This window comes from Oscarella lobularis, chromosome 3 (assembly GCF_947507565.1).
Source record: "Oscarella lobularis chromosome 3, ooOscLobu1.1, whole genome shotgun sequence".
NCBI classification, from domain to species: domain Eukaryota; kingdom Metazoa; phylum Porifera; class Homoscleromorpha; order Homosclerophorida; family Oscarellidae; genus Oscarella; species Oscarella lobularis.
Window position 1 is genome coordinate 1,022,609 of NC_089177.1, and position 21,241 is coordinate 1,043,849.

A 21,241-nucleotide genomic window follows, 5' to 3' on the forward strand; every position below is an offset into this window, starting at 1 on the left:
TGTAGAAATACCTCGAGAGATCTCCCGTACATATTGTTGTCTCACATCTGAGCGCGATATGTCGCTGTACGACGGTCTAGATTTAGACCAGACAGAGATTCTGGATCCTGTTGCCGAAATAAAAGCTCCTGTCGTCGAATCGCAACCGAAAGAGGAGAAATCGCAGCCGAAAATGGGTAAGGGGGGTCCCTCAGGGTTCCCAATCGTTTCAAACTCGTCGCCTAGCGAATTGGTCAAGCAGCTACAAGTTCATGTCAGCTCAGCTTCAACGAAACAAGATCGTTCAATCGAAATCGTCCGTTCCAAACGTAACTGAAGAAATAGTCGATTGAATTAATTAAATCTAGAAGAGTCGTATTTTTGCAGAAACCTAAACCGACTCCTGTAACACCGACTCCTATAATACCAAGTTCGACTCCGATACAAAGAGTCCAACGACAAGAAAGCGAAAACAAAGTACTGGCTAAAAGATTTACAATTTCTCCCAAACGTCGAATTTATTTAGAATCCAAATGCTGGAGTATCAATTGCTAAGGTTTCTCGAGTTAGCCACGTGACATGTGTATCCAATAGTTGTTCTCTCAGGCGGAGACAGTCGAATCGGAGCCCTTTCTTCCTTGCAACATACCGGCTATCATATTCAACGAATACGATCCGTTCAAGCCGAACGACTACGAGACATTGGCGAACGCGAGAAAGACGAAAGAGGAGGAAGAGTGGAAGCGAAAGCGAGACGAACGGCGGAGAGGAGAAAGAGACGAGCACTATGGTGGCAGAGATTGGGATAGAGACAGGTATGGGCTAGGTGATATATCCAACACAAAGCACTCCAGTACTACATTGGCATTTGAACCCACGGTATTTACTATTGCCTTTTGTTGTGACCACCTCTAATAGCATAACTACTTATTAATTTCTCCAAATATTATCTCATGTGATCAGTCAGGGAGTCTACCCCTTTAACAGTGTGATGTCTGTGGGCTTTCTGCTGTGGAGAGGGAGGGGTTTTGTCACACCTACCTATCCTACTTATATAAATAACTTTAATTGATCCAAGGTGACCTTGTCACGTAAATATTTCTTTCGCACGAAGGGGGAGAGATCGCGACGGAGGAAGAGATAGAGATCAAAGCCGGGATCGGGATCGAGATCGAGATCGCAGCCACGATCGGGATCAAGATCGAGATAGGAGAAGAGGCAAATGATAGATCACTAGGTACGAAAATGCGTCATCATCAGCAATAATTTTTTGCAGACGTCATGGCTGCCATTCCGCCGCCGTCGTCTCTCGTCGGCAGCGGTGGCCCAGACGAAGATTCTCCGTTCGACGGTGAGAAAGAGAGGGAGGAGAGATCAACGCACCTCATATCTACATTTCTAACACAGAGAAAGTTCCAGATCCAAAGCCTCGGCACCTAGGCGAAAAGCTTCTTCACAGCGCAACTAAAGGGTAAATACCTAGAGATTCTACGTTGGCGCGGCGAGTTCTACGAGCGTCTATGCAGCAATTCCGTCGCCGCTGCCATCATGAAGAAATACGGCTACAAAGACGGCGCAGGTACGTTAAGGGAGTCTCCCACTCGCGAACACCTTGCCGCGTCCCTTTCACTTTCTAAACGGCCACGCTAAAGAGAAGGGTCAAACCGACCTCCCCGTTGGCATGCAAATTCGATATATTCACGACAACTTGCTTGCTTACTTTCCAATAGGGAAGTTCAAATACCGACCCAAGCCTGCATGGCATGTAGAACATGTAATAAGGGTTCCTTCGACTAAATAAGCATATAGTGTTCGCTCCGGGTTTAGTGCGGTCGTTTGTATGCGCAAAAGTTGCGTGACCGTCGTATTCTAGTTTTTTCTCTTTCATCGCTGTTCGTTGCCGCTGTTTGGTTGAATAGTTGTCGTGTACCGGCGGTTAGCCGGCGCCCGATTGTCGCTAGTCCGCCCTCGCATCCTGTCGGAGCGAATCAAAGCGTTCTTTGCGTGGTCGTTTTCACGTGCACGGGAAGTAGCTCCTTAGTTTGACGCGAATCGTTTTCGCTCTCCCGCAAAGTAAAGTTTGGGAGGGAGGGGTGGGGGAGGAAACATTTCGGAGTCAACTTATCTCATTTCCTCTTCTCGGGAAAGAATTCCGACAAGCGCTTATTTTCTCAAACCGAATGGTCTTTCTAGGGCTTGGCAAGCAGGAACAAGGCATCAGCACGGCTTTGTCTATTAAAAAAACGGGCGTTCGACAGGGCACGATTGTCAACGAACACTTGCAAAGAAAACAGGGTATCAGAACGCAAACAATTAAAAACCGCGAGCGCGTCGCTTTTTTTTTCAACCAGCCGCCGAAGAGGCAGAACAAATTGCCGCTGAGGAAGCGCGAGCGGCAGCCGAACTGGCCGAACTGTTGAAAAATCCCACGAAAGTGACGTTGCTCATGGTCAGAGTAGCGGAACTCCGGCTTCTCACGGCGCTACACCTTTTTATTATTAGAACATGGTGGGACCGGGCGAAGTGGACGATGATCTTCAGCACGAGACGGCCGAAGAGTGTTCGAAATACGGTCAAGTGGCCAACGTGATCATATTCGAGGTACTTGCACTGCGCTATTGGCAAGAGAGGGTCCTGGGAGATAGGAGCTGGATATAAACACGCGCTTCGCGTGTTTTCCTTCTTTAGTTGCCTGGTGCCTCGTCCGATGAAGCCGTACGCATTTTCGTCGAATTCTCTCACGTAGAGTCGGCCGTCGAAGGTAGAGGAGGAAATGCGGCGTTCATTTCACGCGGGAAGTGTTATTTCGCTGTTTTAGCTGTGAAGGACATGAATGGTCGCTATTTTGGAGGGAGAATGATAACAGCGAGCTTTTTTGACGAGGAGCGTTTTCGAAAGTTCGATCTAGGTCCTTAGATACGGTTCTTTACGGTAATCTAAACTCCTCGCAATCGTCCCACTATGTACGGGGCACTGACCACTCCCACTTGCAGCGATCGCACGATTGGATCGTTTGGCGGTCACGTGATCTTTCCCGGCGTTTTTGAATAACACGCGGTCTCGCACATTGTAAACAAACCCTCGAAATGCGCGATTCGACGTCGCGACGAGCCAGCGAACGCACGAAAACGTACAATAATCATGTTTTAATTACTGAAGGCTCTATAACGATGTCTTATATTGCTATTCTACCACGTTTTCCTTAATTCTCTTCAATCTTCGACAAATCGAGTTCGCATAGCGCGTCCTGCGAGTAGCTGGCGTTGGGACTCGACTCGAACGCGTCGTCGCGGACAACGTCCGCACTTTCGTTCGCGTCGCCGAACGCAAACGGAAGCGACGGGGGCCCAATCGAGGCGCCCGCCGACGACCAAAAGTCGATATCAGCCTTCGCGTCGAGCCGAAAACCGATACTCTCGTCGCTGCGACTCTGAAGAGAAAAAAGACGAGAGAAACCACGTGACGACAGACGGCGAACCAATCGCCTCCTACCTGCACCATTTTGGCGAAATTCACGTGGGGTCGCTCGCGATGATGCCGCCGCTTCGTCGCCGCCGCTGATCCGCTCGACCACGGTCGAACGACGATAGCGCTCGCTCGTCGCTCAGCGTCGACGCCCGAAACGCACGGCTGTGACGTCGATCGAAGAAGAACCGTCTCTTTTTGTCGCGTGGGCGGCGGCGGCAGCGGCGACGAAGCGCTGAAGAATCCGTCGTCGGACGAATCGAAACTCGTCGATATTTTCTTCGTTCGCTTGATGGGAGACCAGGCGCTCGCCGTGGGATCGGGAGTCCACGTCGTTTCGACGGGACGATGGCAAGCGATCGCGCTCGGCGTCGAATTGCTTCGCTTTCGTTTGCGCTGCGACGACGCGGCGGCGGCGATCAGCGCGTCGATTGCCGTCGCTAAGGAAAGAGAAGGGTGTGGAGAGTTTCTCTCGCTCGATGGGGGGGTTTTTTTAGCGTGTCGTGTCGCGCGATCCCCCCTTCCGCAGAGTGGGGGTCTCTCGAACCGAGTTCCGTCGGAATGAAACGTTCGACAAACCGCGATGTTGTACCGCGTTCGACTCTTTAGTCTTGCGCTTTCTTACCTCCCGCCTGGACGACGCTTCCGTACGATGGCGACGATTTTTCCACCTGAGATGGAACGAAGTTCCATATTGAATGCTTTCCCACACTCGATTCGTTTCTCGCCTGCCTACCTCGTTCGGTTCCGCGTCGCCATTGTCGAGACGTTGGCGATGAAGACGCTCCACTAGGAGTGACACCATCGTTGTTCCGACTAGCGACGAGTGGGGAAGGGAGATCGCGTCTCGAGCGGCGCTAGCTCCCCGAGTCCCGTTATCTCGCGGTCGGTGAACGCCGTAAATCGACACGCGGCTTAGGCGGAGACGCCCAGACGCGTTTCGGGGACTTGGGCGTTATGGGACGCGCGCGGGCGACGAGAGGGGGGTTCGGTCGTTGGGAAGGAGAAACGAGACGAAACAGACGCGACGGAGCTGCAACTAACGAGGCTTCGGAACTTGTAGTGTCCGATCGGTGTACGAGACTAATCAGTTGCACAGCCAATCAGCGAGCGGCAGCTGAGCCTAATTATCGCGAATTAGCGTTTGTACGGAACTTGTGTGACCCACGCTAAATGGTAATCCATTTTAGTAGGTGCGTTTGTTCGTAGTAATTATTTGACGCTATTCCAACTTTTCTAATTTGAAAATTAAATTTTTGCGCAAAATGTGCTAGATGAGTGTACAATAGATTTCTTTTTCATAAGACAAAACTTGGGTTGTCTACTAGATGTATTTCAATGGAATTTCGCCGGTGCAGTGTAAAATGTGAAGCGCGTTAGACAAGCCGCGCATGCTCTTTGGCCAGTTCAAGATGTCCGTTTCTCCTCTGATAAAGGCGAGTTTTCGGCGTCTACGGGCTTTCTGAAAGTCAATTGGACATTTTGGCTTGTTTAGGCTTCGAGATATGGCCTTTTGGGCGCTGGAATCCTTTACGGGTACAGCCGAAACGGTTCGTAGTGTATTTTGGGATTCTTTGTCTTTGGATCTGAGCTTCGTTGCACTTAGCCAAACTAAAAAAAGACGTAGAAGATTCCAAAGTGCGTGCATCTCTACAGAAAGGAGGAGGAAACGAAGAAACCGCGCCGAAAGAAGCGTCCACTCCGACCACGCCTCCATCTCCGACCACGCCTCCATCAAAAGAAGAAAAAGCGCCCTCGCCGGAAACTAAGAAGTCTAAATAACAGAAACGCTTTTTGAACGCGTATTGTTATTATTGTTGTATCATTGTTTGTCTCTATACATATGGTAGTGCACGTGGTAACCGGGATAGTCGATGACGGACACGGTCTCGTCGCGTCACGTGTCCAACGCCATCTCACACCTCTCACACGCTACAGTGGCCTGATCATGCCTTATCTACCGCTTTACGTCGCTTTTTTTGCGCTTCTCGGCCTTTCGTACGGTTTTCCATACAGCAACTGTACAGGTGAATCACTTTCGTCCTCGCAGTCCGTCGAAACCGTTGTAATAAGCGTTTCGTTTTCGTTCGCGCAGGCAAGGAAGGCTCGCCGCCACCGTCGACCCTAGGCAAAACAGTTGCAGTTACATCGGTTCCTCCGTGCGCCGCCGCTCCGTGCGAAGTTCATCCGAGCGAAGTTTTGAATCTAACGATCACGTTCGTTCCGAGTGAGTTTTTTCTCGCCCCGCCCCTCTCTTCGCGTGCTCATATCTAGGTGATAGGGCGCGAAATTCCAGTCATTAGTGACTTTGAGCTGTCACTTCTAATTATCTCTCCTGTGTAGACGAAGTTATCAGTAATTTCACTGCCGTCGTTCATGCTGCTCTTGGAACAACCAAAATTCCATTTCCTATTCCTAATCCAGACGGTTGTGATACTTCAGTGACGGGCGTGACTTGTCCTCTGAAGGCAAATACGCCTGTGGAATGGAAGCATAGTCTTACCCTCCCCAAGCTCATCCCAGCAGGCGTCAGTGATATAGAAATGTTGCTGGGTGGTTATAGTAGCTTTTTTCTTTTTAGGTCACCGTTGTTATTATTTGGGAATTGCAGGTTTCTGCGGGTAATGACGTGTCTTGCGTCGAGTTTGTTGCAAAAGTAGCCCCATAGACTGTGCAGAATTGGCTTTTCGTTGTTTTCCTGTCTCCCAAATGATATTTGAGTTTTCGTGAACAATAAACGTGCTGTTACAGACACATCGCTATGACAGGCAGCATAGAGAACTATAGAGAGATACTCGAGTATATGCAGTAGTCTAATTTTGCACCTTGGCTTCTTCTAGAATCGTAGTGCAGATCATTTTGCCAAATCCAAAATTGCGGCACCTTGCGCCGCCAGAATTTCTGGGCACACCGTCAACACATCACGTGACCATAACTTTATCTCTGGTGGCATCATGACCAATCTATCCCATTGCGTCACTTTTTTTGCGTTTCTTGGCGCTACGATTGCTCTTCCGTACAGCAACTGCTCAGGTAAACTGTTTTCATGCTCGCAGACAGTCGAATCGTTCTTGTTTTCGTCGTGCAGGCAAGCCATTTTCGCCGCCGCCATCGACTCTAGGCAAGACAATTGCCGTTAAATCAGTTCCTCCGTGCACCGCCTCCCCTTGCCTGTTTCACGCGGAAGAAGAGCTGAATCTCACTATCACGTGCGTTCCGAGTGAGTTTTTCTCGTGACATTTTTCGTGCCCGCCCCTTCCTCTCTGGTCACTGAACTTATATTCCATGCAGCTCTAACTTCATCTCTCTTGCGCAGACCAAGCTATCAAAAATCTCACTGCTGTTGTTCATTTTGCTAATGAAGGAGCGAAGAATGTGAGCGAGGCATATCCTATTTCTAACACAAACGGTTGTGACACTTTGGTGACTGGTGTAACGTGCCCTCTGAAAGCAAATGTGCCTGTCAAATGGAATCACAGTATTATCATGCCTCCTTTTGTCCCAGGAGAAGGCGTCAGTGATACAGAAATGTTGTTGGGTAGTTTCTTATGACTTTCTTTTTTTAGGCCAATCTAACCTTTACTTGGCAATTGCAGGTCTCTGCTGGCAACGACGTGTCTTGCATCCAGTTTCTTACAAAGGTAGTACCGTAGAGTGCGTGGAATTGGCGTTGCTATGCTGTCTCAAATGAAAATAAAAAACGCTGCTACAGACACACTATTACAAAAGAGGCAGCACTGCCAAAATAACGTCTCGCGCGTTCTATTGGATTGGGTTGGAGATGCAGCCAATTTCATCAACTTCCACTTCAACAACATCTCCTTTCTAAAACATTGAAGGAGATCGAAGAGATTGACTTCCGTTTAGAAGTTGCCTACCTTTAGCCAGAGTGGGGGCTTCCTAAAGCAACCCACGCCAGGCGGCGTTCCAGTCAGAATCAGGTCTCCTGGACGAAGAGTAATGAACCTGAAAATATGTATACTATATATACGTAGTTTCGTTAATAATTTATCTTAGGTAACCTTGATATAAAAGCCAAGGCGGCAGGAGTTTTATGAACCAATTGGTTTGTATTGGAATCCTGCACCGTCTCTCCGTTCAAACGGCATCGTATTCCCAAGTTATGAGGATCTAATGGAATGAGTTGCACAGATTATTTCCTCTGACATATCAATTGAACCTGTTATGCCATCAGTTGTTACAATAGCTGGACCTAATGGACAATAGGTGTCCATCGTTTTTCCAATCAGCCACTGGCCGCCGTTTTTCTTCATTTGCCAATCTCTGGCGCTGACGTCGTGAGCCACAGTGTAGCCCGCCACGTGAGCCATCGCATCGCTTTCCTACAAAGTGGGTTGAAGTTATAAATATGCAGCAAATAGTAATATACTGAGATCTTTTTCCCAGTCTTTCCAATTACAATGACCAGCTCTACTTCAAAATCTAAATTCTACAAAGGAGTTTGCGCGTAAACAATTGGCAGGATGCAATAGCCAAATTTTGCACCTCGGTTTCTTCTAGTGAAACAGGAGAACCCGGATCAGTAATTGCACTCGCAAACTTGCTAAAAATCACTGGCTCTTTCGGTACGGGGACGTTCTGCTCAGTGCAATGGTCGACGTAGTTCATTCCAATGCAGATCACTTTTTCCGGATTCGTGATCGGCGCCTTGAGCCGAACATCGGCACGAGGAATTTCCGGAGCACCTTTGGCCAGCACACTGCACAAAAATACCTTTATTTATTACTATTTCTTCTAACGTCGATTGGAGCAACCGGAGCGCATGCTCAGATTGATAAGGGTACACAACGTTTCTTAGTACAAAGCGATTCGCTGGGCGCTTTTTTCGATTATGAATCGGATGTCTGGCATGCCTGGCCACGCCTACTCCGTGCGTTCCGCACTCGCCTCTTGGCTTTTTCTATTGCTTCTGCGCCCTGTTCGAGAAATGTACGCATTTCGACCGGAATGGTTGGATCGGCGGCGTGCAAATCGACGACGTTGCCGCCGTCGCCGAGCTCGGCGCCGAGCTTCACCGATCCGTCGTGCTCGAATCGAATGAGTCTCAATCCGCTGCGCGAGCGCTTTTCCGCCATGGTTAGTAAGAATCGGGAACGTCGAAGAGCTGGAACAAACAAGTTAGCGACCCCGTATCGGAGCATTGACGTCATGAGTGTAGGTAGGCACGTCAGAAGGCACGTGACGCTGCGCTAAAAAGCTTTCCCCCTCCGTGCAGACTTCACTCGTCGCTTTTCCACTGCACTGCAAATGTCGAAACGGTACACTGTCTGCACGAATGCAATAGGCGCTTTTGGAAGGAGTCTTCTCTTTGCCGTAGAACGACGACCGACGATCATCGCCCGGTGCCGATCGAAGCGACGGGCGATCTGACGAGCACGACCTTCGACGCGGTCGTGCTCGTTACGCACAGCTTGGATCTTCTCGACGACAACCCTCAACTACTCACTCTGAAGGAATTTCTCGAGCCTCTCATGGAGGCACGTGCTACTTACTATTCTTTAGCAAAAGCATGTCTACGTGTTTTTCTGTTGCAGCACGATGCTGTGATTGGAAAGGACGTAACGTTCCATTTCATGGAAGGCCATAGGAGATTGGTAAATCCACGTGTTTTCGCTCTTTGTTCATTGTCTTAGGGGGGGAGGGGTGGGGGAGGGAAAGGGGAGTTGGTTTCCACGTCATTCTCAACCGGTCACCACCTGACGCTTTATCCATTGATAAAAACGTCAGCTGGTGTCGCTTTGCGGTTTAGTTATTGACGTCTTGACGTGGAGAGATAGAAACTTTGATAATCCTCGTGTGACTACTATTGTTTGCCACGTGATTACTAAACCACATTCTCTTACGTATATGTACACGTAACAATTTTATCCCTTCTCTTCTACTGTACTCAGATCTACTCTCCCACTGGGCCTGTAAACAGGGCTCAAGACGACTCTCGTCGCTATTCTGATGCCGCCAACAAGGGAATAACGAGAGCATTGAGAGCAGGAAGCCGAAGTCCTGTGCTCGTTGTTCCCAACGGAGCTCACGCTGTCTTCGAAAAGGCTCGCGTTGTTGCCGGCTTGGGCGCCCTGCAGACGCTTTATAACGTGCGTAACAGATTTATTTAATTATTTTTATTTTAATATTCCTCGCAGCCTCTTGAAATTTTCGAGAGCGGAAGAGTCATATCAAAGGCCGATCGACTCGGAGTGTGGCAGGAGACTCCGGCATTGACTCCTGACATTGTGGAACTTCGAGGCATTGAGCACGGGCGCTTCGTGTATCGAGACATTGGTGGCTCGGATCCGGAGAGAATGGCTCCACCAAACGTGCAGACGTACATGCAAGGTCTCTTTCCAACTGGCTCAGGCGTACGTGGAGTGGTCTGCATTAAATTATTTATTTATTTATTTTTCTAGATCTCTGTTACTGTCATTGACAATATAACGGAGCTGAATACGGACTTTCCCCTCTTTTCTGCAGTCAATCGCTGTGCCTCTGGTAAGGAAGAATACCTCGTCCTTGTTTTTTATCTACATTATCCTTAAGGCATCACTCGTCATGCTGGACGAATAATCAAGCTTGTGTATGAGGGATCAGGAACAATCAATAAGACTCTCTTTCTTGTTGGAAAGGGAGTCACTTACGACACAGGCGGTGCCGATATCAAAGCGGGAGGCATCATGGCCAGCATGAGCAGGCAGGAAACAGTGAGCTATTTACTTCTCTTATTTCAAATATCTTATAGAGACAAATGTGGAGCGGCTGCAGTTGCCGGATTTTTCAAAACGGTCGCCGATCTTAGGCCGGTTGCCATCAAAGTCGTCGGCTACATGGCGATGGTTAGAAACAGCGTGGGAGCAGGCCAGTTGTTGAGATAGTTTTCATTTCTTTCTTGGAATTTCACCGCGTGGCTTCTCTTTTGTCTATAGACTGCTACGTTGCAGACGAGCTCATCACGTCGAAGGCTGGCGTGAGAGTTCGCGTTGGAAATACCGATGCCGAGGGACGCATGGCCATGGCTGATGCTCTGTGGCATGCAAAGGAGGCGGCTAAGACGGCTACCAATCCTCACATTATGACTATTGCTACATTGACCGGCCACGTCATCAGAGCTTACGGTGCCAACTACACGGTAAGAGATAGAAACGTCAATGGAATACAGTATGTATTAATTAATGTTACTTTGTCTAGGCAATCATGGACAATGGGCCTGCGAAAGCTGTCAATACGGCAATAGAAGTTCAGGAAGGTATTTGTAGTGCGAATGCGAGAGTGCTGTGCAATGATATTTTCTAGTTGGTAACGTGATGGGTGATCCGTTTGAAATATCGACAATTCGTAGAGATGTAGATGATAGACGGTTCTCTGTTGCGTCTCTTTGGAATTCTGCTCTTTAGGACTATGACTTCATTGTTGGAAGGAGCGAGTACGAGGACGTGCTCCAGTGCAACAATCAACCGTCGTCTTCTACTGCTCGTGGTCATCAGTTTCCAGCCGCTTTTCTTATTAGAGTCTCAGGCTTAGATCAAGTACCGAAATTCAGAAATTTCCTCATGCTGTTATATACCTATACGTTTTAGCACGACATTGATAAGCCTGCGTCGGACCAAATTCGCTACTCTCATCTGGACATTGCTGGCTCTTCTGGCGCCTTTCCTTTCGCTCCCACAGGGGCACCAGTGCCAGCGTTGACCAAATATTTCTTGGATGGCCGCTACGCTGTTCCCAAGTAAACTGGTAGCCGAATGCGAGCGATGAACTACTTTTCAATGTTTTTTTGGTGTGGTGGTGTTGCGTATGGTGGTGTTGCGTATTAGATGTTCTAATCTGTGATTTTGATTTAATCTCTCCACGTGTTCATCAACTCCTACGACGCACACTCGTCTCACTTACTGTGCGGTCTCAGTCTGCTGCTCCTATCCGCGTCGAGCTTGAGCTGACTCCGAGGCGCAAGGACGGACGGACGGACGGACGGACGGACGGACGGCGTTGCACGCTGGTGAGTTCTCGCCCTGTCGACCTCACGTGTTTCTTCGCACAGATCGCAGCGCCATTGGCGCGTCTGGAAGCCAACCACGCTACTCTTCTGCAAAAGTTTCCTTCGTGGACACGCAACGACGCTCTTATGGAGAGAAAGAAGGTCGATGCCAGAGTGACGTCAGCAGCGGGTAATATTCCATCAACACTTGCTCCACGTCACGGGCGCGGTAATGCACGGGGCCTTCAATCACTACACGTAGTCTGGGCCCTGCATTATGGTTTAGGGAGCGTTTTACATCCCTCCCGCCTCCTTTAGCTGGCAACCGTCACTCTAGTTAAGTTAGATCATTCTCAGGAGGCAATCTAGGTGTATTAGGATGGCCAATCAGGTCACCTAACTGCACTGCTTTCTATCCTATCCTGAAGAATCCAGCTCGGAAGATGCACACAGATAAAAACTCGCTAAAGGCGCTACCTAAATAGCGTCGTCATCTTCCTCCAAATCCTCTACAAAACGTTGAAAGCCCGGACATCTCTGATTGAGCTCTCGCTGGGCTTGCTTAAGACGCTTGAGCGTCTCATCGAGCCTTTTTCTTTTTGCAGCAACTTCCTCATCCTCTTCAAGCAATTTTTTGGCACTCCACTCGTATCCGTCATCGTCGTCGTCGTCGTCGTCGCCGATTTCATCCAACGTCAGGCTCTGCTTCTGAAATGCAATTTCTGACGGCAGATTGTCCGTCAGATCCTTGACGAGCGACGTGACGAGACTGAAATAAATCGTCATTGGAATCGTGTCTCCCAATCTGGCTCTCACCACCTAAGTTACACCCAATCAGACCCACTTTCTAATTTAGACTTTCAAAATTTAGCATATTACTACCTTGTTGTATTCCGTCAGTTTTGTCAGCATTTCAGCTGCTTCAGCATTCATATCACTTGCCAGTGAAACCGTGCCTGATCCTATGACTTCCGCCATTGGAGAAAATTGTTGGGCCACTCTCCCCTTTCTGCTCATTGTGATCACACTTTGTGCCTGTTGCTGTTGTGCCTGAAAGACAGATGTAATCATAATTTCTTCTTTATGTAATCAACCACCATTGTGCGCTCCAATTCGACTGCGTGTAAGAGGCTCCTGTATGTTACGTCCTGCGTGAAAATGTAATTTTCCTTTTCAAACATTCTTTTGATGTCCTTCAGCGCCTCTTCTTTTTGCTTGCGGAGATATTCAAGCAGTTTGTCTACGACGCGACTTCTCAAATTTCTGTAGGGTCCAAAGTGCTTATCAATCATCCTTGTCAGAATCTAAGAAAACGACGCATTGACTTCATGTCTGTCTTAGCTAAGTTGCGACCTCTTCCACGCAGTTGTGGACAGTGTCTAGAAGTTCCACGGCTGGATCTAGCATCTCCTTCACCTTGTCAATTGCAAATGTTCGAAACACGGAAAACGACAGAAATCTGTGGTAGCAGAAAGTATACAATTAGAGCATTGCCTACTTAGTAGTGTTCTCTGACGTTGGAAGTTCACGTCCTCTGCATGTCTGAAGCTTTTTCTTGATCTTTTCGCGCTCCCCAGCTTGATTTTGACCTGAATAAGGAGAACGAAGCTCTTGACAGCCGCGAACCTTTCAGAACAACTAACCAGGTCTCAACTTTTCTATATCTTGTGCGAATGTTGTGAACGATTTGTGCACGAGCGCATAGAGATTCTCGTGCTCTGAATTCTTTTCGCCAGCACCAACCGCCCTTACGTCGTGCCCAAAGTTGTGCAGCAACTGTGAGCAGAGAAAAAACTGAAGTCTCGAGCAATTGATCAAGAAAACGTAGTCCTACCTTCATTAGGAATTGCTTTTTTTCTTTGGGTAGCGGCTCTCCAAGCAATCTAAGCTCTCTATCCGTCTCTTTCACCAGTTTTGCAACGCTTTTCTTCAGTTTGGGCAGGCAACGCTGAATCTGGACGACCAACTGCTTTACAAGCGTTTTGGATAAATTTTGTATGCCCGTTTTGTTTTCATTCACCAGGACTTGGTAATACTAGAAACCGTTTTCATCACTATCATCATCACCGCTATCGTCATCTATTTGAAGGGGTACCTTGTGTTTTTCAAAGAATTCCTTTTCCTGTTCTATTGCAGCCTGAAGAGACATCCTTTTATCTACGTCATCTTGACATCGGCACCGAACGACAGTGTAACCCAATTTCAAATTGTATTCGGTCTTGTTGCGAGCTATCTTCACGATTTCGTTCTCGGTTCCTTTGTCGGCAATATCCGGCTTTGTCATGACTCCAAGCGTCCTCGTCTTCATAGGATCTGCGTCGTGAGCCAGTTTGAGTGCTTCCGTCGTGGCAATGTCAACATTGCACGGTATCACGCAGAGAATGATTGTCTCTTCTTTTGAAATGAACTTTCGAATCAGAGCTTTCGTCTGCTTTGAAATATCTCCCTGTCCTAGAAGAGGGACACGAGCAATGCCAGGCAGATCGATCAGAGTTAAGTCTGGCACGTCTGGCGACTCGATCTCCAACCGTATCAACCCATTCAAACTAATTCCGCTTCCTTCCCCGGCCAAAACGTTCTGGGCTTTCCGAACTTCTTCGCCGATGGCTTCTGGGTTAGATATGGCTATCGTGTGACGGCGCTCCAGCGTGCCAGACAATGAGGCCACCACCTTGTAGCTGATGGTCGCTTTCCAGCTCGCTTCTTTGGTTCTCTTCATTCGCAACTCTAGAGCGCACCGAGTCACGATGCCCGTTCCGCGTGGCAACTTGACGGCGGAAATTGCTTCGAGAACGGAACTCTTTCCTGTGCTTTGGTCGCCAATGACGACGACGGCCGGGAGGGGAACGTCCTCATCGATTCCTAGGCTTCTCAGCTTATCAATCAAGTCGATGTACGGCCGCACTTTTGGCTCAAAGTCGTCCGTTAGAACGGTTTTCTCAGGGGGCGCAGTTGTACGTGCCCCTGCCACTGCCGCCGGTGAGCCCCTTAGCTGCGGGCCGATGCCGCCGAACTGAAATACGTTGGCCCCTGTGAATGATAGCGGCTGGGACTTTGTCCCCGGGTCTAGGCCGTGATTCATTACGCCGCCGAACAGACTTTCTCTCAGATGAGCTTCTTTCGGAGAATTGTGGAGAAAAAGGCTAGAAGCAGGAAAATGACGTCACAGCGCACACAATTGCTTTACTTTCGATTTCCTGTACGTGTGGGGCCGTGCAAATGAGTAGGAGATCCTCTTCTTCACTTTCAGCATGTGGCAGCGCGTGTGTGCAAACGTGCACCCATGCTTCTTTTATCGACTCCCACGTATGAGAACCATCAATCTGCTTGTGATGCGTGAACAACTCAAAAATAGAACGAAAAAACAAGTCAATGTGTAAAACGAATAGTCGACTGGACTCCTTCACTCGTCGTCGTCTTCTGGCGGGCCAGGATCAGCGTCTGCGGCGTCAGGATCGACAATTTTTCCTTCACCGCTGAATTTGTGCAACTTCTTTTCTGCTTTCTTGAGGCGGTCAATTTTGCTCGTCAGGGTCTTCCTCACCTCTTCCTGCTCGACTCTTTCTCTCAGCAATGCTTCTGGACCTAACCATTCCTCCGCCTCTGATTCCTCTTCCTCTTCAGACGAACTCTCATCCGAACTATCAAACTCTTCACCTTTTCGGCTTGTTGCTGGATTCACGGTAAGCTCGCGAAGAAGTCTACTTCTGATCTCGTCGCAAAAGCAAGTGACGAGGTAGTAATAGACGGTCATCGGTATTGAATCGCACAGTCTCGCTCGAACGACCTAGTAACGACGTCATAACGATCAAGTGTGACAGTGGTTCAAATAGCGTCCTTACTTCATTGTACTGCTGCAATTTAACAAACAGCTCTCTTGCTTCTTCTTCGTGGCTAGTTAAGGGCGACAGTACATTCTTTACAGCGACAATCACATTCATCATAGGAGACGACGGTGGAGCTAGAAACAAAGGCTCTTATATGACAAATGACTGGGTTTTTTTCTGACCTCGACGGGGAGAGGGAGGAGAACGGCCACTCGGATAATGCGAGGTAGATAGATCTCTTGCCGCCGGAATCTCTTCCGTTTTTTCTTTTTGTTTTTGGTCTTCCACTACTTTCTGCAGCAAGCCTTGAAAGGTTTTGTCTTGGGTGAAGACCCACTGCTCTTTTCTGAAGAGGGTCTCGATGTCTGCCAGAGCCTTTTTGTATTGCCCTTCCAGGTAGTCGTCTATTTTACCCCGAACGCATCCTTTGAGGGGAAGAAAGCGTTCAAATTGCCTATCAGCTAGTCTGAACGCAATCTGAAACATGATTCACTCAGCATAGGGAAGTTTCACAAACAAAACTAGGCTAAACCTCTTTAATGCATTCATAAACATCTTCAAGCAATTTCTTTGCCGGGTCTTCGATTTCACGAACAGAATCAACGGCAAATTGTTTGAAAACCTCAAACGACGGAAATCTAGGCAGACTAAATTAAGCAGAACCACAATGGAGTCCTTGAACTGAAATATACCCTGGCAGCTCTTGACCTCGGCTATTTCTTATCTTTTCCTCAATACGCTTTTGATATTTGTCCTCGTTTGAAGCACCTGAATTCAATCACTTAGACTTCTGCCTGGTACTTGAGTATTGATTATGACTTGCCTGGTTGAAGTTCTTCAACATGAGCAGCGAACTGAGTAAAATGCTGATGAGCAATGGTATAGATTTTATCCTCTTTCTTGAACGAGTTGCTATAGCGGCCAGAACCAGCTTCTTTCAAAGAGTCGCTAAACTCTTGCAGCATCTGTATATATATGTGTGTACAGTGGCAAAAACCATCATGACTTGCAAAGTTACCGTGATTAAATGCTGCATTTTGTCTTTTGGAACGGGATCCCCAAGCCGTTTTAAGTCGTCTCTTGTCTCTCTCGCCATGCTTGTCACACGTTTCAGCAGACCTGGCAAGAAACGCTGGATTTGGGTTACCAGCTGTTGAGTCAGCTTCTTGGCAAGTTTGTCTATCCCTGTCAAGTTCTTTTTATGCAGTCCGTTAAAGTACTACAAGAGAGTGGTTTATGAAGGCTGAAAATCAAATCAAGTCTAATACTGTAATAATCCAACCTCGTGTGACTTGAAAAACTTCTTTTCTGCATCAAGGGCGTCTTGCAGAGTCACAGCGTTAACAATATCTGATTGGCCTCGACATTTCACCACTGTGAAACCCAATTTGAGCTTGAAAGCGGTCTGATTTTGAGCAGTATCCACGATGCCTTTCTCAGCTCCTCTGTCGACCAAATCAGGCTTGGTCATCACTCCCAGCGTGCGTATGCCTTCGGGATCAAATTCTCTTGCCATTTGGAGTGCCTCGGTTGTGGCAATGTCGACATTGCACGGAATGACGCACAGAATAATCGTCTCATTTCTTTTGATGTGCTTCCGGATCAGCTGCTTTGTCTGCTTTCCTATATCTGAAGCTTGTCCTTCTCCAGCAACACGAGCAATTCCGGGAAGGTCGATCAGCGTGAGATCTGGAACGTGAAGTGACTCGACGTCGAGAAGTATGGTGGTATCTGTGCAAATGTCTCTGCCCTCGCCCGCCAGCTTATTCTGCGCCTCTTCAACGGCTCTGCCCACATCCTCTGGTTTCTCCAACACTTGCACCTCGCCTCGAGTCTTTTCCCCCGCTTCCCTGTATCTGAGAGTTGCTTTCCACGGATCGTGCTCGTTGTCTTGGGCTTCGGCTCTCGGCTCCTTTATCTTCATTTTTTTCATGCGAAGCTCGAGAGCACAACGGGTCACAATGCCCGTTCCTCGTGGTAGCTGTACGCCCGATATCGCTTCCAAGACCGAGCTCTTTCCCGTACTTTGGTCGCCGATCACGACGACGCTTGGAAGGCTGATGTCTTCGTCGAGTCCTAGGCTTCGAAGCGAGTCGATCAAATCGATGTAGGGTCTCACTTGACGATCGAATTGTCGGGACATATGTGCTTCTTTTCCTTTGCCATGTGTGTTGGGGTCTCTTGAAGCTGTCGATTCGCTGCGGTTATAGCTGCCGCTGGCTGCAGCAGCCTGTTCTCCGCCACTGCCACCCTCTTTGACCTTTTTGGACGTCTTCGTCCTCGTTCTGCCCATAATTGCAGTTGCCTCGATCGCCTCCCAACTCAACTGCTGATCAATTGCTTCGTAATGCCACCTAGATATAGAGACAATTAATCTAAAGGAATGCGGAAAATCCGCGTCAGGGAAATCCCTAGGCCAGGGGAAGTAGCACGCGATGCTCGAGTGATTTAATAATTAACTAATCCCCGTCTCCGCTTGCTGTTTCAGTGTGATAATTTGCAAGCAAATAGCTATCAAGCGTAATCGGAATCCTTGATTATTAGAAGGTTTTGTTCTGTCGACCCCAAACTTGAGACGGTGTAACTAAAGGTGTAGAGGAAGACTCACATGAATGCACGGGCAATGTAACTCACTTCTGCCGACTATAGAATATACTGCTCTAACACTACAATCGCAGCACAATCAATTTGCAACGTCCGGCGTCACGGAAAGCTAGTAATCGTCATCATCTCCATTGATAATTTCTTCTTCCTCCGATTCTACGTTTTCTTCTTCAAGTTCGATAGCAGGTGTTGTTTCACTGCCACCGAACCTTCGCAATTTTCTTTCGGCTTTTCTCAGCCGTTCCACTTTGGTGGTCAGCATCCTTCTGTTTTCTTCCTTGTCAGAACTCTCTCTAAGCAACTCTTGCGGTGTAAGAGTTTCTTCTTCGTCGTCTGAAGAAGAGTCTAGATATTCGTCTTCTGTCTCTACTGTCGCTTCCGTTTGGGGATCAAAACTGGTGAGGAGGGAAATTTTCACATCTTCAGAGAAGAGAGTGATCAGGTAGAAGTAGATTGTCTTTGGTATAGTGTCACACAGTATCGCTCTGACAACCTTAGATAGTCTCATTCAAAACCGCATTAATTTAAGAACAACCAAACAATTTCTTACGTTGCTGTACTGTCGTAATTTTAGTAGCAACTCTTTGACCTCTGTATCTTCCTCTTCAGGATCAGTGGTGCTTGTTGCAACCGGAGCAAGTTTTGCCATTGGTGATTTAAACCCAAAATTGAAAGTAGAATGTACTACTGAAGACTGAGGTTGATCTGGTCACAAACTGACTCAGTTAGGTGCATAAAATCAATTTAGATTCTTACGGACAACTTCTGCGCGTCCTGCTTCTGCGTCTCTTGCTGCATTTTCTGCTCGTGCTTGATGCAACAGACCCTTGAAATTTTTGTCTTGAGTAAAGATGAATTTTTCCTTCTTAAAAGTGCTTTCAATGTCCATTTTGGCTTCTTTGTGTCGCTTTGAGAGGTACTCGGTAGTTTTGCTTTCAACGCGAGTATGAAGTTCAGTGAAGCGGTCAAAGTGTTCACAAGCTAATCCAAAAGCAACCTAGAAATTTACTCTTCCTAGCGACATTTCTCTGATAAATGTATTTGATCTCAAACCTTCTTAACAGATTCACGGACATCATTTAGCAATTGTATAGCAGGATGTTTGATTTTATTGACATGATCAATTGCAAATGTTCTGAACACTCCAAATGATGGAAAGCTTAATTAACATAGTTTGAGATGAATCGTTGTTATACTATGCCAGCGTGTTTACCCTGGCAGTTCTTGGCCTCGGCTTTCACTCATTTCTTTCTCAATTTTTTTGAGGTAGCGATCTTCGTCTCTTTCACCTAAAGTGGTAGTTACTCAGTCATACGCTATCTGCTCGAATCAAGGGACCTGGAAACAGGCTGTTTACTCTGGCCTGAAACGCTGTGAAATGCTCGTGAACAGTTGCGTACAGCTTGTATTTTTTTTCAATATCGTCTCTGTAATCGCCCACACCAGCACGCTCAATAGTATTTCCATATTTTTGCAGTATCTGCAAATGTCGGATTTAGAAAAGAAGCAGAAAAATAATTTTACCTCTAATAGGTACGATTTCTGTTGGAGTCTAGGGATCGCTGTTCCTAGCCTTTCTAGTTCTGTTGTTGTCTTTGTCTCTAACTGGGATACGCGCTGTCGCAAATTTGGCAGACAGTTATGAATCTGAGTGACCAGTTGGCGAGTCAATTGCTTGGCCAACCGCTCAGTGCCAGTTAGCCCGTCACGATACAGAGATTTATAAGTCTATTCCAAACAATTGTAGAGCTCATAAACGCTGAGAGAAATCCATATTCAAAACACTTACTTTATGATTTTTGAAGAACCGTTTCTCTTCTTCAATAGCTTTCTGGAGAGACATGTTGTCATCAATGTCTTTCTGACCCCTGCACTTCACTAGCGTGTAACCGAGCCTGAGTTTGAAAGCCGATACGTTTTGAACAGTTGTAACAACGTTCTTTTGCGATCCTGGATCCACAAGATCAGGCTTTGTCATTACTCCCAATGTGCGTTGACGACGAGGATCAGCTTGCTTAGCCAGTTTAAGGGCCTCAGTCGTAGCAATGTCGGATGTGCAGGGAATTACACAGAGAATAATAGTCTCTTCTTTTTCGATGTACTGTTTGATCAGTGACTTTGTCTGTTCCTCGATATCCTCCTTTTGCCCTTCGCCAGCGACGCGAGCAATTCCAGGCAGATCAATCAGAGTAAGGTCCGGCACGTAAGGGGATTCAACTTCCAGACGAATAATGCTATCGGTGCAAATGTTCTTGCCCTTCCCAGCTAAAACATTTTGCGCCTCTTCTACAGCTTTGCTCACTTCTTCGGGCTTTTTGAGATCATGTGATATCTTTTTACCCAAGGGCGGTGTATAGCTTAACGTAGCTCTCCAGTAATCTCCTCCGTCGTCCGAATTAGTGCAAAGGCCATTTGCTTTCACATTTTTCATTCGGAGCTCCAGAGCACAGCGAGTGACAATTTCACTTCCGCGAGGAAGCTGTACGGCAGATATTGCTTCAAGGACCGAACTCTTTCCTGTGCTCTGGTCACCAATGACTACTACGCTGGGCAAGTTCACGTCCTCGTCCAGTCCCAACGACCGAAGAGAGTCGATCAGATCAATGAACGGCCTCACCTGCCGATCGAACTGCTCAGACATCGCTGTTTGACTTGAGGCGCGACTCGGATGACTCGGAGCAACTGACTCGGATGCATTTTCGAGGGCAGTCGCAGACGAATCCTTTGTCGTCTTTTCATTGATCGCAGATTTGCCGCTCTTCTTTGACTTCTTCTTTCCGAGCCTCATCCTCGATCGAAGTATATCTATATAACCGTACTTCAATTTAATTAGGAGAGCAGACTCAGCGTCCTGTCGTGCAGTGTGTGCTGCGATCAAAGACTGGCCTTATATAAGAGTAGAAGTACGTAATTTGCAGCGTCATCAGAGCGGATTTTCCCCCTTACTGTACGAGCATGTAGAAAGCGGGCGTGTCTATTTTCCCCGCAGGCAAAGCCCGCGCGCGCCCTGGTGGGAGGGTCTCTCAAATATGGCCAAACCGAAAGTGTTGTGTCATTCGTTTCTTTTCCTCATAATTTCGTCTTGCTCTTTTCTGTTCTTTTCTGCCTGCCTGCCTGCCTGCCTGCCTGCCTGCCTGCCTTTATTTCAAATTAGCCTTTGACTTTCATAACAAAATATTCTAGCAAGATTAACTAACAAAGAAAAGATCGAGCTCAGAGGTTTTAGGATTAGCAAGGGGTATAGCTCTGTGCCCTGACGGTGCTTAGAGAATCATAGCGCGAAAATATTGTAGTGTATACCTACCTGAAAAGAAGGGAAAAACACACGGACAGGCCGACATCCAAAATTGATATTGCGTTCATCATTTTTTGTGCCACACCC

At 47.6% G+C, this 21,241-nt stretch overlaps 9 protein-coding genes across 10 annotated transcripts; 4 read left to right on the forward strand and 5 right to left on the reverse strand.

The window, feature by feature from the left end:
• Positions 1-22: 22 nt before the first annotated feature.
• On the forward strand, positions 23-3,185 carry LOC136184343 (splicing factor 45-like). 2 transcript variants are annotated; one of them, XM_065971226.1, is made up of 15 exons: positions 23-176; positions 226-308; positions 367-456; positions 506-535; positions 586-794; positions 1,094-1,197; positions 1,256-1,330; positions 1,387-1,450; positions 1,506-1,558; positions 2,173-2,274; positions 2,331-2,428; positions 2,482-2,580; positions 2,668-2,740; positions 2,798-2,910; positions 2,973-3,185. In XM_065971226.1, exons 1-14 carry the CDS (start codon positions 59-61, stop codon positions 2,893-2,895), a joined length of 1,296 nt encoding a protein of 431 aa, XP_065827298.1. In that variant the 5' UTR covers positions 23-58; the 3' UTR covers positions 2,896-2,910; positions 2,973-3,185. The 2 variants fall into 2 exon arrangements, with proteins under 2 accessions (XP_065827298.1, XP_065827297.1); XM_065971225.1 differs by lacking the exon at positions 2,973-3,185 and having other exon boundaries at positions 2,798-2,938.
• LOC136184344 (uncharacterized) lies at positions 3,101-4,522 on the reverse strand. The gene is made up of 4 exons (XM_065971227.1): positions 4,181-4,522; positions 4,070-4,115; positions 3,472-3,884; positions 3,101-3,409 (listed from the first exon to the last, which is right to left on the reverse strand). Exons 1-4 carry the CDS (start codon positions 4,247-4,249, stop codon positions 3,182-3,184), a joined length of 756 nt encoding a protein of 251 aa, XP_065827299.1. The 5' UTR covers positions 4,250-4,522; the 3' UTR covers positions 3,101-3,181.
• Positions 4,523-4,835: 313 nt separating this feature from the next.
• Positions 4,836-6,196, forward strand: LOC136184936 (NPC intracellular cholesterol transporter 2-like). Its single transcript, XM_065971953.1, has 6 exons — positions 4,836-4,880; positions 4,940-4,994; positions 5,051-5,471; positions 5,540-5,671; positions 5,788-5,972; positions 6,026-6,196. The coding sequence occupies exons 3-6, from the start codon at positions 5,288-5,290 to the stop codon at positions 6,110-6,112; spliced, it is 588 nt and encodes a 195-aa protein (XP_065828025.1). The 5' UTR covers positions 4,836-4,880; positions 4,940-4,994; positions 5,051-5,287; the 3' UTR covers positions 6,113-6,196.
• Positions 6,197-6,317: 121 nt separating this feature from the next.
• On the forward strand, positions 6,318-7,783 carry LOC136184938 (NPC intracellular cholesterol transporter 2-like). Its single transcript, XM_065971955.1, has 4 exons — positions 6,318-6,477; positions 6,533-6,664; positions 6,761-6,957; positions 7,011-7,783. The coding sequence occupies exons 1-4, from the start codon at positions 6,399-6,401 to the stop codon at positions 7,095-7,097; spliced, it is 495 nt and encodes a 164-aa protein (XP_065828027.1). The 5' UTR covers positions 6,318-6,398; the 3' UTR covers positions 7,098-7,783.
• Positions 7,207-8,316, reverse strand: LOC136184380 (fumarylacetoacetate hydrolase domain-containing protein 2-like). The gene is made up of 7 exons (XM_065971273.1): positions 8,267-8,316; positions 7,951-8,164; positions 7,835-7,894; positions 7,625-7,787; positions 7,467-7,575; positions 7,323-7,410; positions 7,207-7,269 (listed from the first exon to the last, which is right to left on the reverse strand). Exons 1-7 carry the CDS (start codon positions 8,314-8,316, stop codon positions 7,207-7,209), a joined length of 747 nt encoding a protein of 248 aa, XP_065827345.1.
• An 81-nt stretch (positions 8,317-8,397) lies between these two features.
• LOC136184930 (putative aminopeptidase W07G4.4) lies at positions 8,398-11,302 on the forward strand. Its single transcript, XM_065971945.1, has 14 exons — positions 8,398-8,623; positions 8,681-8,723; positions 8,783-8,942; positions 9,000-9,059; positions 9,357-9,554; positions 9,603-9,818; positions 9,867-9,948; positions 9,997-10,147; positions 10,196-10,311; positions 10,380-10,582; positions 10,642-10,699; positions 10,747-10,796; positions 10,848-10,979; positions 11,031-11,302. The coding sequence occupies exons 1-14, from the start codon at positions 8,413-8,415 to the stop codon at positions 11,181-11,183; spliced, it is 1,833 nt and encodes a 610-aa protein (XP_065828017.1). The 5' UTR covers positions 8,398-8,412; the 3' UTR covers positions 11,184-11,302.
• Positions 11,303-11,767: 465 nt separating this feature from the next.
• On the reverse strand, positions 11,768-14,615 carry LOC136184929 (interferon-induced GTP-binding protein Mx1-like). The gene is made up of 8 exons (XM_065971944.1): positions 13,524-14,615; positions 13,263-13,463; positions 13,072-13,204; positions 12,945-13,017; positions 12,782-12,887; positions 12,526-12,732; positions 12,311-12,478; positions 11,768-12,247 (listed from the first exon to the last, which is right to left on the reverse strand). Exons 1-8 carry the CDS (start codon positions 14,508-14,510, stop codon positions 11,906-11,908), a joined length of 2,217 nt encoding a protein of 738 aa, XP_065828016.1. The 5' UTR covers positions 14,511-14,615; the 3' UTR covers positions 11,768-11,905.
• Positions 14,616-14,715: 100 nt separating this feature from the next.
• Positions 14,716-17,940, reverse strand: LOC136184927 (interferon-induced GTP-binding protein Mx-like). Its single transcript, XM_065971942.1, has 9 exons — positions 17,864-17,940; positions 16,538-17,609; positions 16,274-16,474; positions 16,079-16,220; positions 15,948-16,023; positions 15,788-15,893; positions 15,438-15,732; positions 15,271-15,389; positions 14,716-15,215 (listed from the first exon to the last, which is right to left on the reverse strand). Coding segments are annotated over exons 1-9 (2,397 nt in total). The 5' UTR covers positions 17,866-17,940; the 3' UTR covers positions 14,716-14,831.
• Positions 17,877-21,209, reverse strand: LOC136184928 (interferon-induced GTP-binding protein Mx-like). The gene is made up of 9 exons (XM_065971943.1): positions 21,164-21,209; positions 19,649-20,664; positions 19,384-19,587; positions 19,198-19,339; positions 19,073-19,148; positions 18,913-19,018; positions 18,616-18,856; positions 18,410-18,564; positions 17,877-18,352 (listed from the first exon to the last, which is right to left on the reverse strand). The coding sequence occupies exons 1-9, from the start codon at positions 21,198-21,200 to the stop codon at positions 17,969-17,971; spliced, it is 2,361 nt and encodes a 786-aa protein (XP_065828015.1). The 5' UTR covers positions 21,201-21,209; the 3' UTR covers positions 17,877-17,968.
• Positions 21,210-21,241: the final 32 nt, after the last annotated feature.

What these genes read in the sequence shown, in the direction of transcription:
- LOC136184344 (XM_065971227.1), bottom strand. Translation starts at nt 4,249, where the DNA reads ATGGTGTCACTCCTAGTGGAGCGTCTTCATCGCCAACGTCTCGACAAT. An exon ending in GCGACGCGGAACCGAACGAG is followed by an intron (nt 4,116 to 4,180) that starts GTAGGCAGGCGA and finishes GTTCCATCTCAG; the next exon opens with GTGGAAAAATCGTCGCCATC. An exon ending in AAGCGTCGTCCAGGCGGGAG is followed by an intron (nt 3,885 to 4,069) that starts GTAAGAAAGCGC and finishes CTCTTTCCTTAG; the next exon opens with CGACGGCAATCGACGCGCTG.
- LOC136184929 (XM_065971944.1), bottom strand. Translation starts at nt 14,510, where the DNA reads ATGAATCACGGCCTAGACCCGGGGACAAAGTCCCAGCCGCTATCATTC. An exon ending in TCCACAACTGCGTGGAAGAG is followed by an intron (nt 12,733 to 12,781) that starts GTCGCAACTTAG and finishes TCGTTTTCTTAG; the next exon opens with ATTCTGACAAGGATGATTGA. An exon ending in AACTGACGGAATACAACAAG is followed by an intron (nt 12,248 to 12,310) that starts GTAGTAATATGC and finishes GGTGTAACTTAG; the next exon opens with GTGGTGAGAGCCAGATTGGG.
- LOC136184936 (XM_065971953.1), top strand. Translation starts at nt 5,288, where the DNA reads ATGGTAGTGCACGTGGTAACCGGGATAGTCGATGACGGACACGGTCTC. An exon ending in AACGATCACGTTCGTTCCGA is followed by an intron (nt 5,672 to 5,787) that starts GTGAGTTTTTTC and finishes TCTCCTGTGTAG; the next exon opens with ACGAAGTTATCAGTAATTTC. An exon ending in CCAAGCTCATCCCAGCAGGC is followed by an intron (nt 5,973 to 6,025) that starts GTCAGTGATATA and finishes TTTTCTTTTTAG; the next exon opens with GTCACCGTTGTTATTATTTG.
- LOC136184380 (XM_065971273.1), bottom strand. Translation starts at nt 8,316, where the DNA reads ATGCCAGACATCCGATTCATAATCGAAAAAAGCGCCCAGCGAATCGCT. An exon ending in TTTCACTAGAAGAAACCGAG is followed by an intron (nt 7,895 to 7,950) that starts GTGCAAAATTTG and finishes ACTCCTTTGTAG; the next exon opens with AATTTAGATTTTGAAGTAGA. An exon ending in AGACTGGGAAAAAGATCTCA is followed by an intron (nt 7,788 to 7,834) that starts GTATATTACTAT and finishes CCCACTTTGTAG; the next exon opens with GAAAGCGATGCGATGGCTCA.
- LOC136184928 (XM_065971943.1), bottom strand. Translation starts at nt 21,200, where the DNA reads ATGTCGGCCTGTCCGTGTGTTTTTCCCTTCTTTTCAG. An exon ending in AGTAAACAGCCTGTTTCCAG is followed by an intron (nt 19,149 to 19,197) that starts GTCCCTTGATTC and finishes CTACCACTTTAG; the next exon opens with GTGAAAGAGACGAAGATCGC. An exon ending in AGGACGCGCAGAAGTTGTCC is followed by an intron (nt 18,565 to 18,615) that starts GTAAGAATCTAA and finishes GTTTGTGACCAG; the next exon opens with ATCAACCTCAGTCTTCAGTA.
- LOC136184927 (XM_065971942.1), bottom strand. An exon ending in TTTATGAATGCATTAAAGAG is followed by an intron (nt 15,733 to 15,787) that starts GTTTAGCCTAGT and finishes ATCATGTTTCAG; the next exon opens with ATTGCGTTCAGACTAGCTGA. An exon ending in AATTGCAGCAGTACAATGAA is followed by an intron (nt 15,216 to 15,270) that starts GTAAGGACGCTA and finishes CGTCGTTACTAG; the next exon opens with GTCGTTCGAGCGAGACTGTG.
- LOC136184938 (XM_065971955.1), top strand. Translation starts at nt 6,399, where the DNA reads ATGACCAATCTATCCCATTGCGTCACTTTTTTTGCGTTTCTTGGCGCT. An exon ending in TCCGTACAGCAACTGCTCAG is followed by an intron (nt 6,478 to 6,532) that starts GTAAACTGTTTT and finishes TTCGTCGTGCAG; the next exon opens with GCAAGCCATTTTCGCCGCCG. An exon ending in CACTATCACGTGCGTTCCGA is followed by an intron (nt 6,665 to 6,760) that starts GTGAGTTTTTCT and finishes TCTCTTGCGCAG; the next exon opens with ACCAAGCTATCAAAAATCTC.
- LOC136184343 (XM_065971226.1), top strand. Translation starts at nt 59, where the DNA reads ATGTCGCTGTACGACGGTCTAGATTTAGACCAGACAGAGATTCTGGAT. An exon ending in CTGGAGTATCAATTGCTAAG is followed by an intron (nt 536 to 585) that starts GTTTCTCGAGTT and finishes TTGTTCTCTCAG; the next exon opens with GCGGAGACAGTCGAATCGGA. An exon ending in CGGCTACAAAGACGGCGCAG is followed by an intron (nt 1,559 to 2,172) that starts GTACGTTAAGGG and finishes TGGTCTTTCTAG; the next exon opens with GGCTTGGCAAGCAGGAACAA.
- LOC136184930 (XM_065971945.1), top strand. Translation starts at nt 8,413, where the DNA reads ATGGTTGGATCGGCGGCGTGCAAATCGACGACGTTGCCGCCGTCGCCG. An exon ending in AGTCAATCGCTGTGCCTCTG is followed by an intron (nt 9,949 to 9,996) that starts GTAAGGAAGAAT and finishes ATTATCCTTAAG; the next exon opens with GCATCACTCGTCATGCTGGA. An exon ending in GAGTCTCAGGCTTAGATCAA is followed by an intron (nt 10,980 to 11,030) that starts GTACCGAAATTC and finishes TATACGTTTTAG; the next exon opens with CACGACATTGATAAGCCTGC.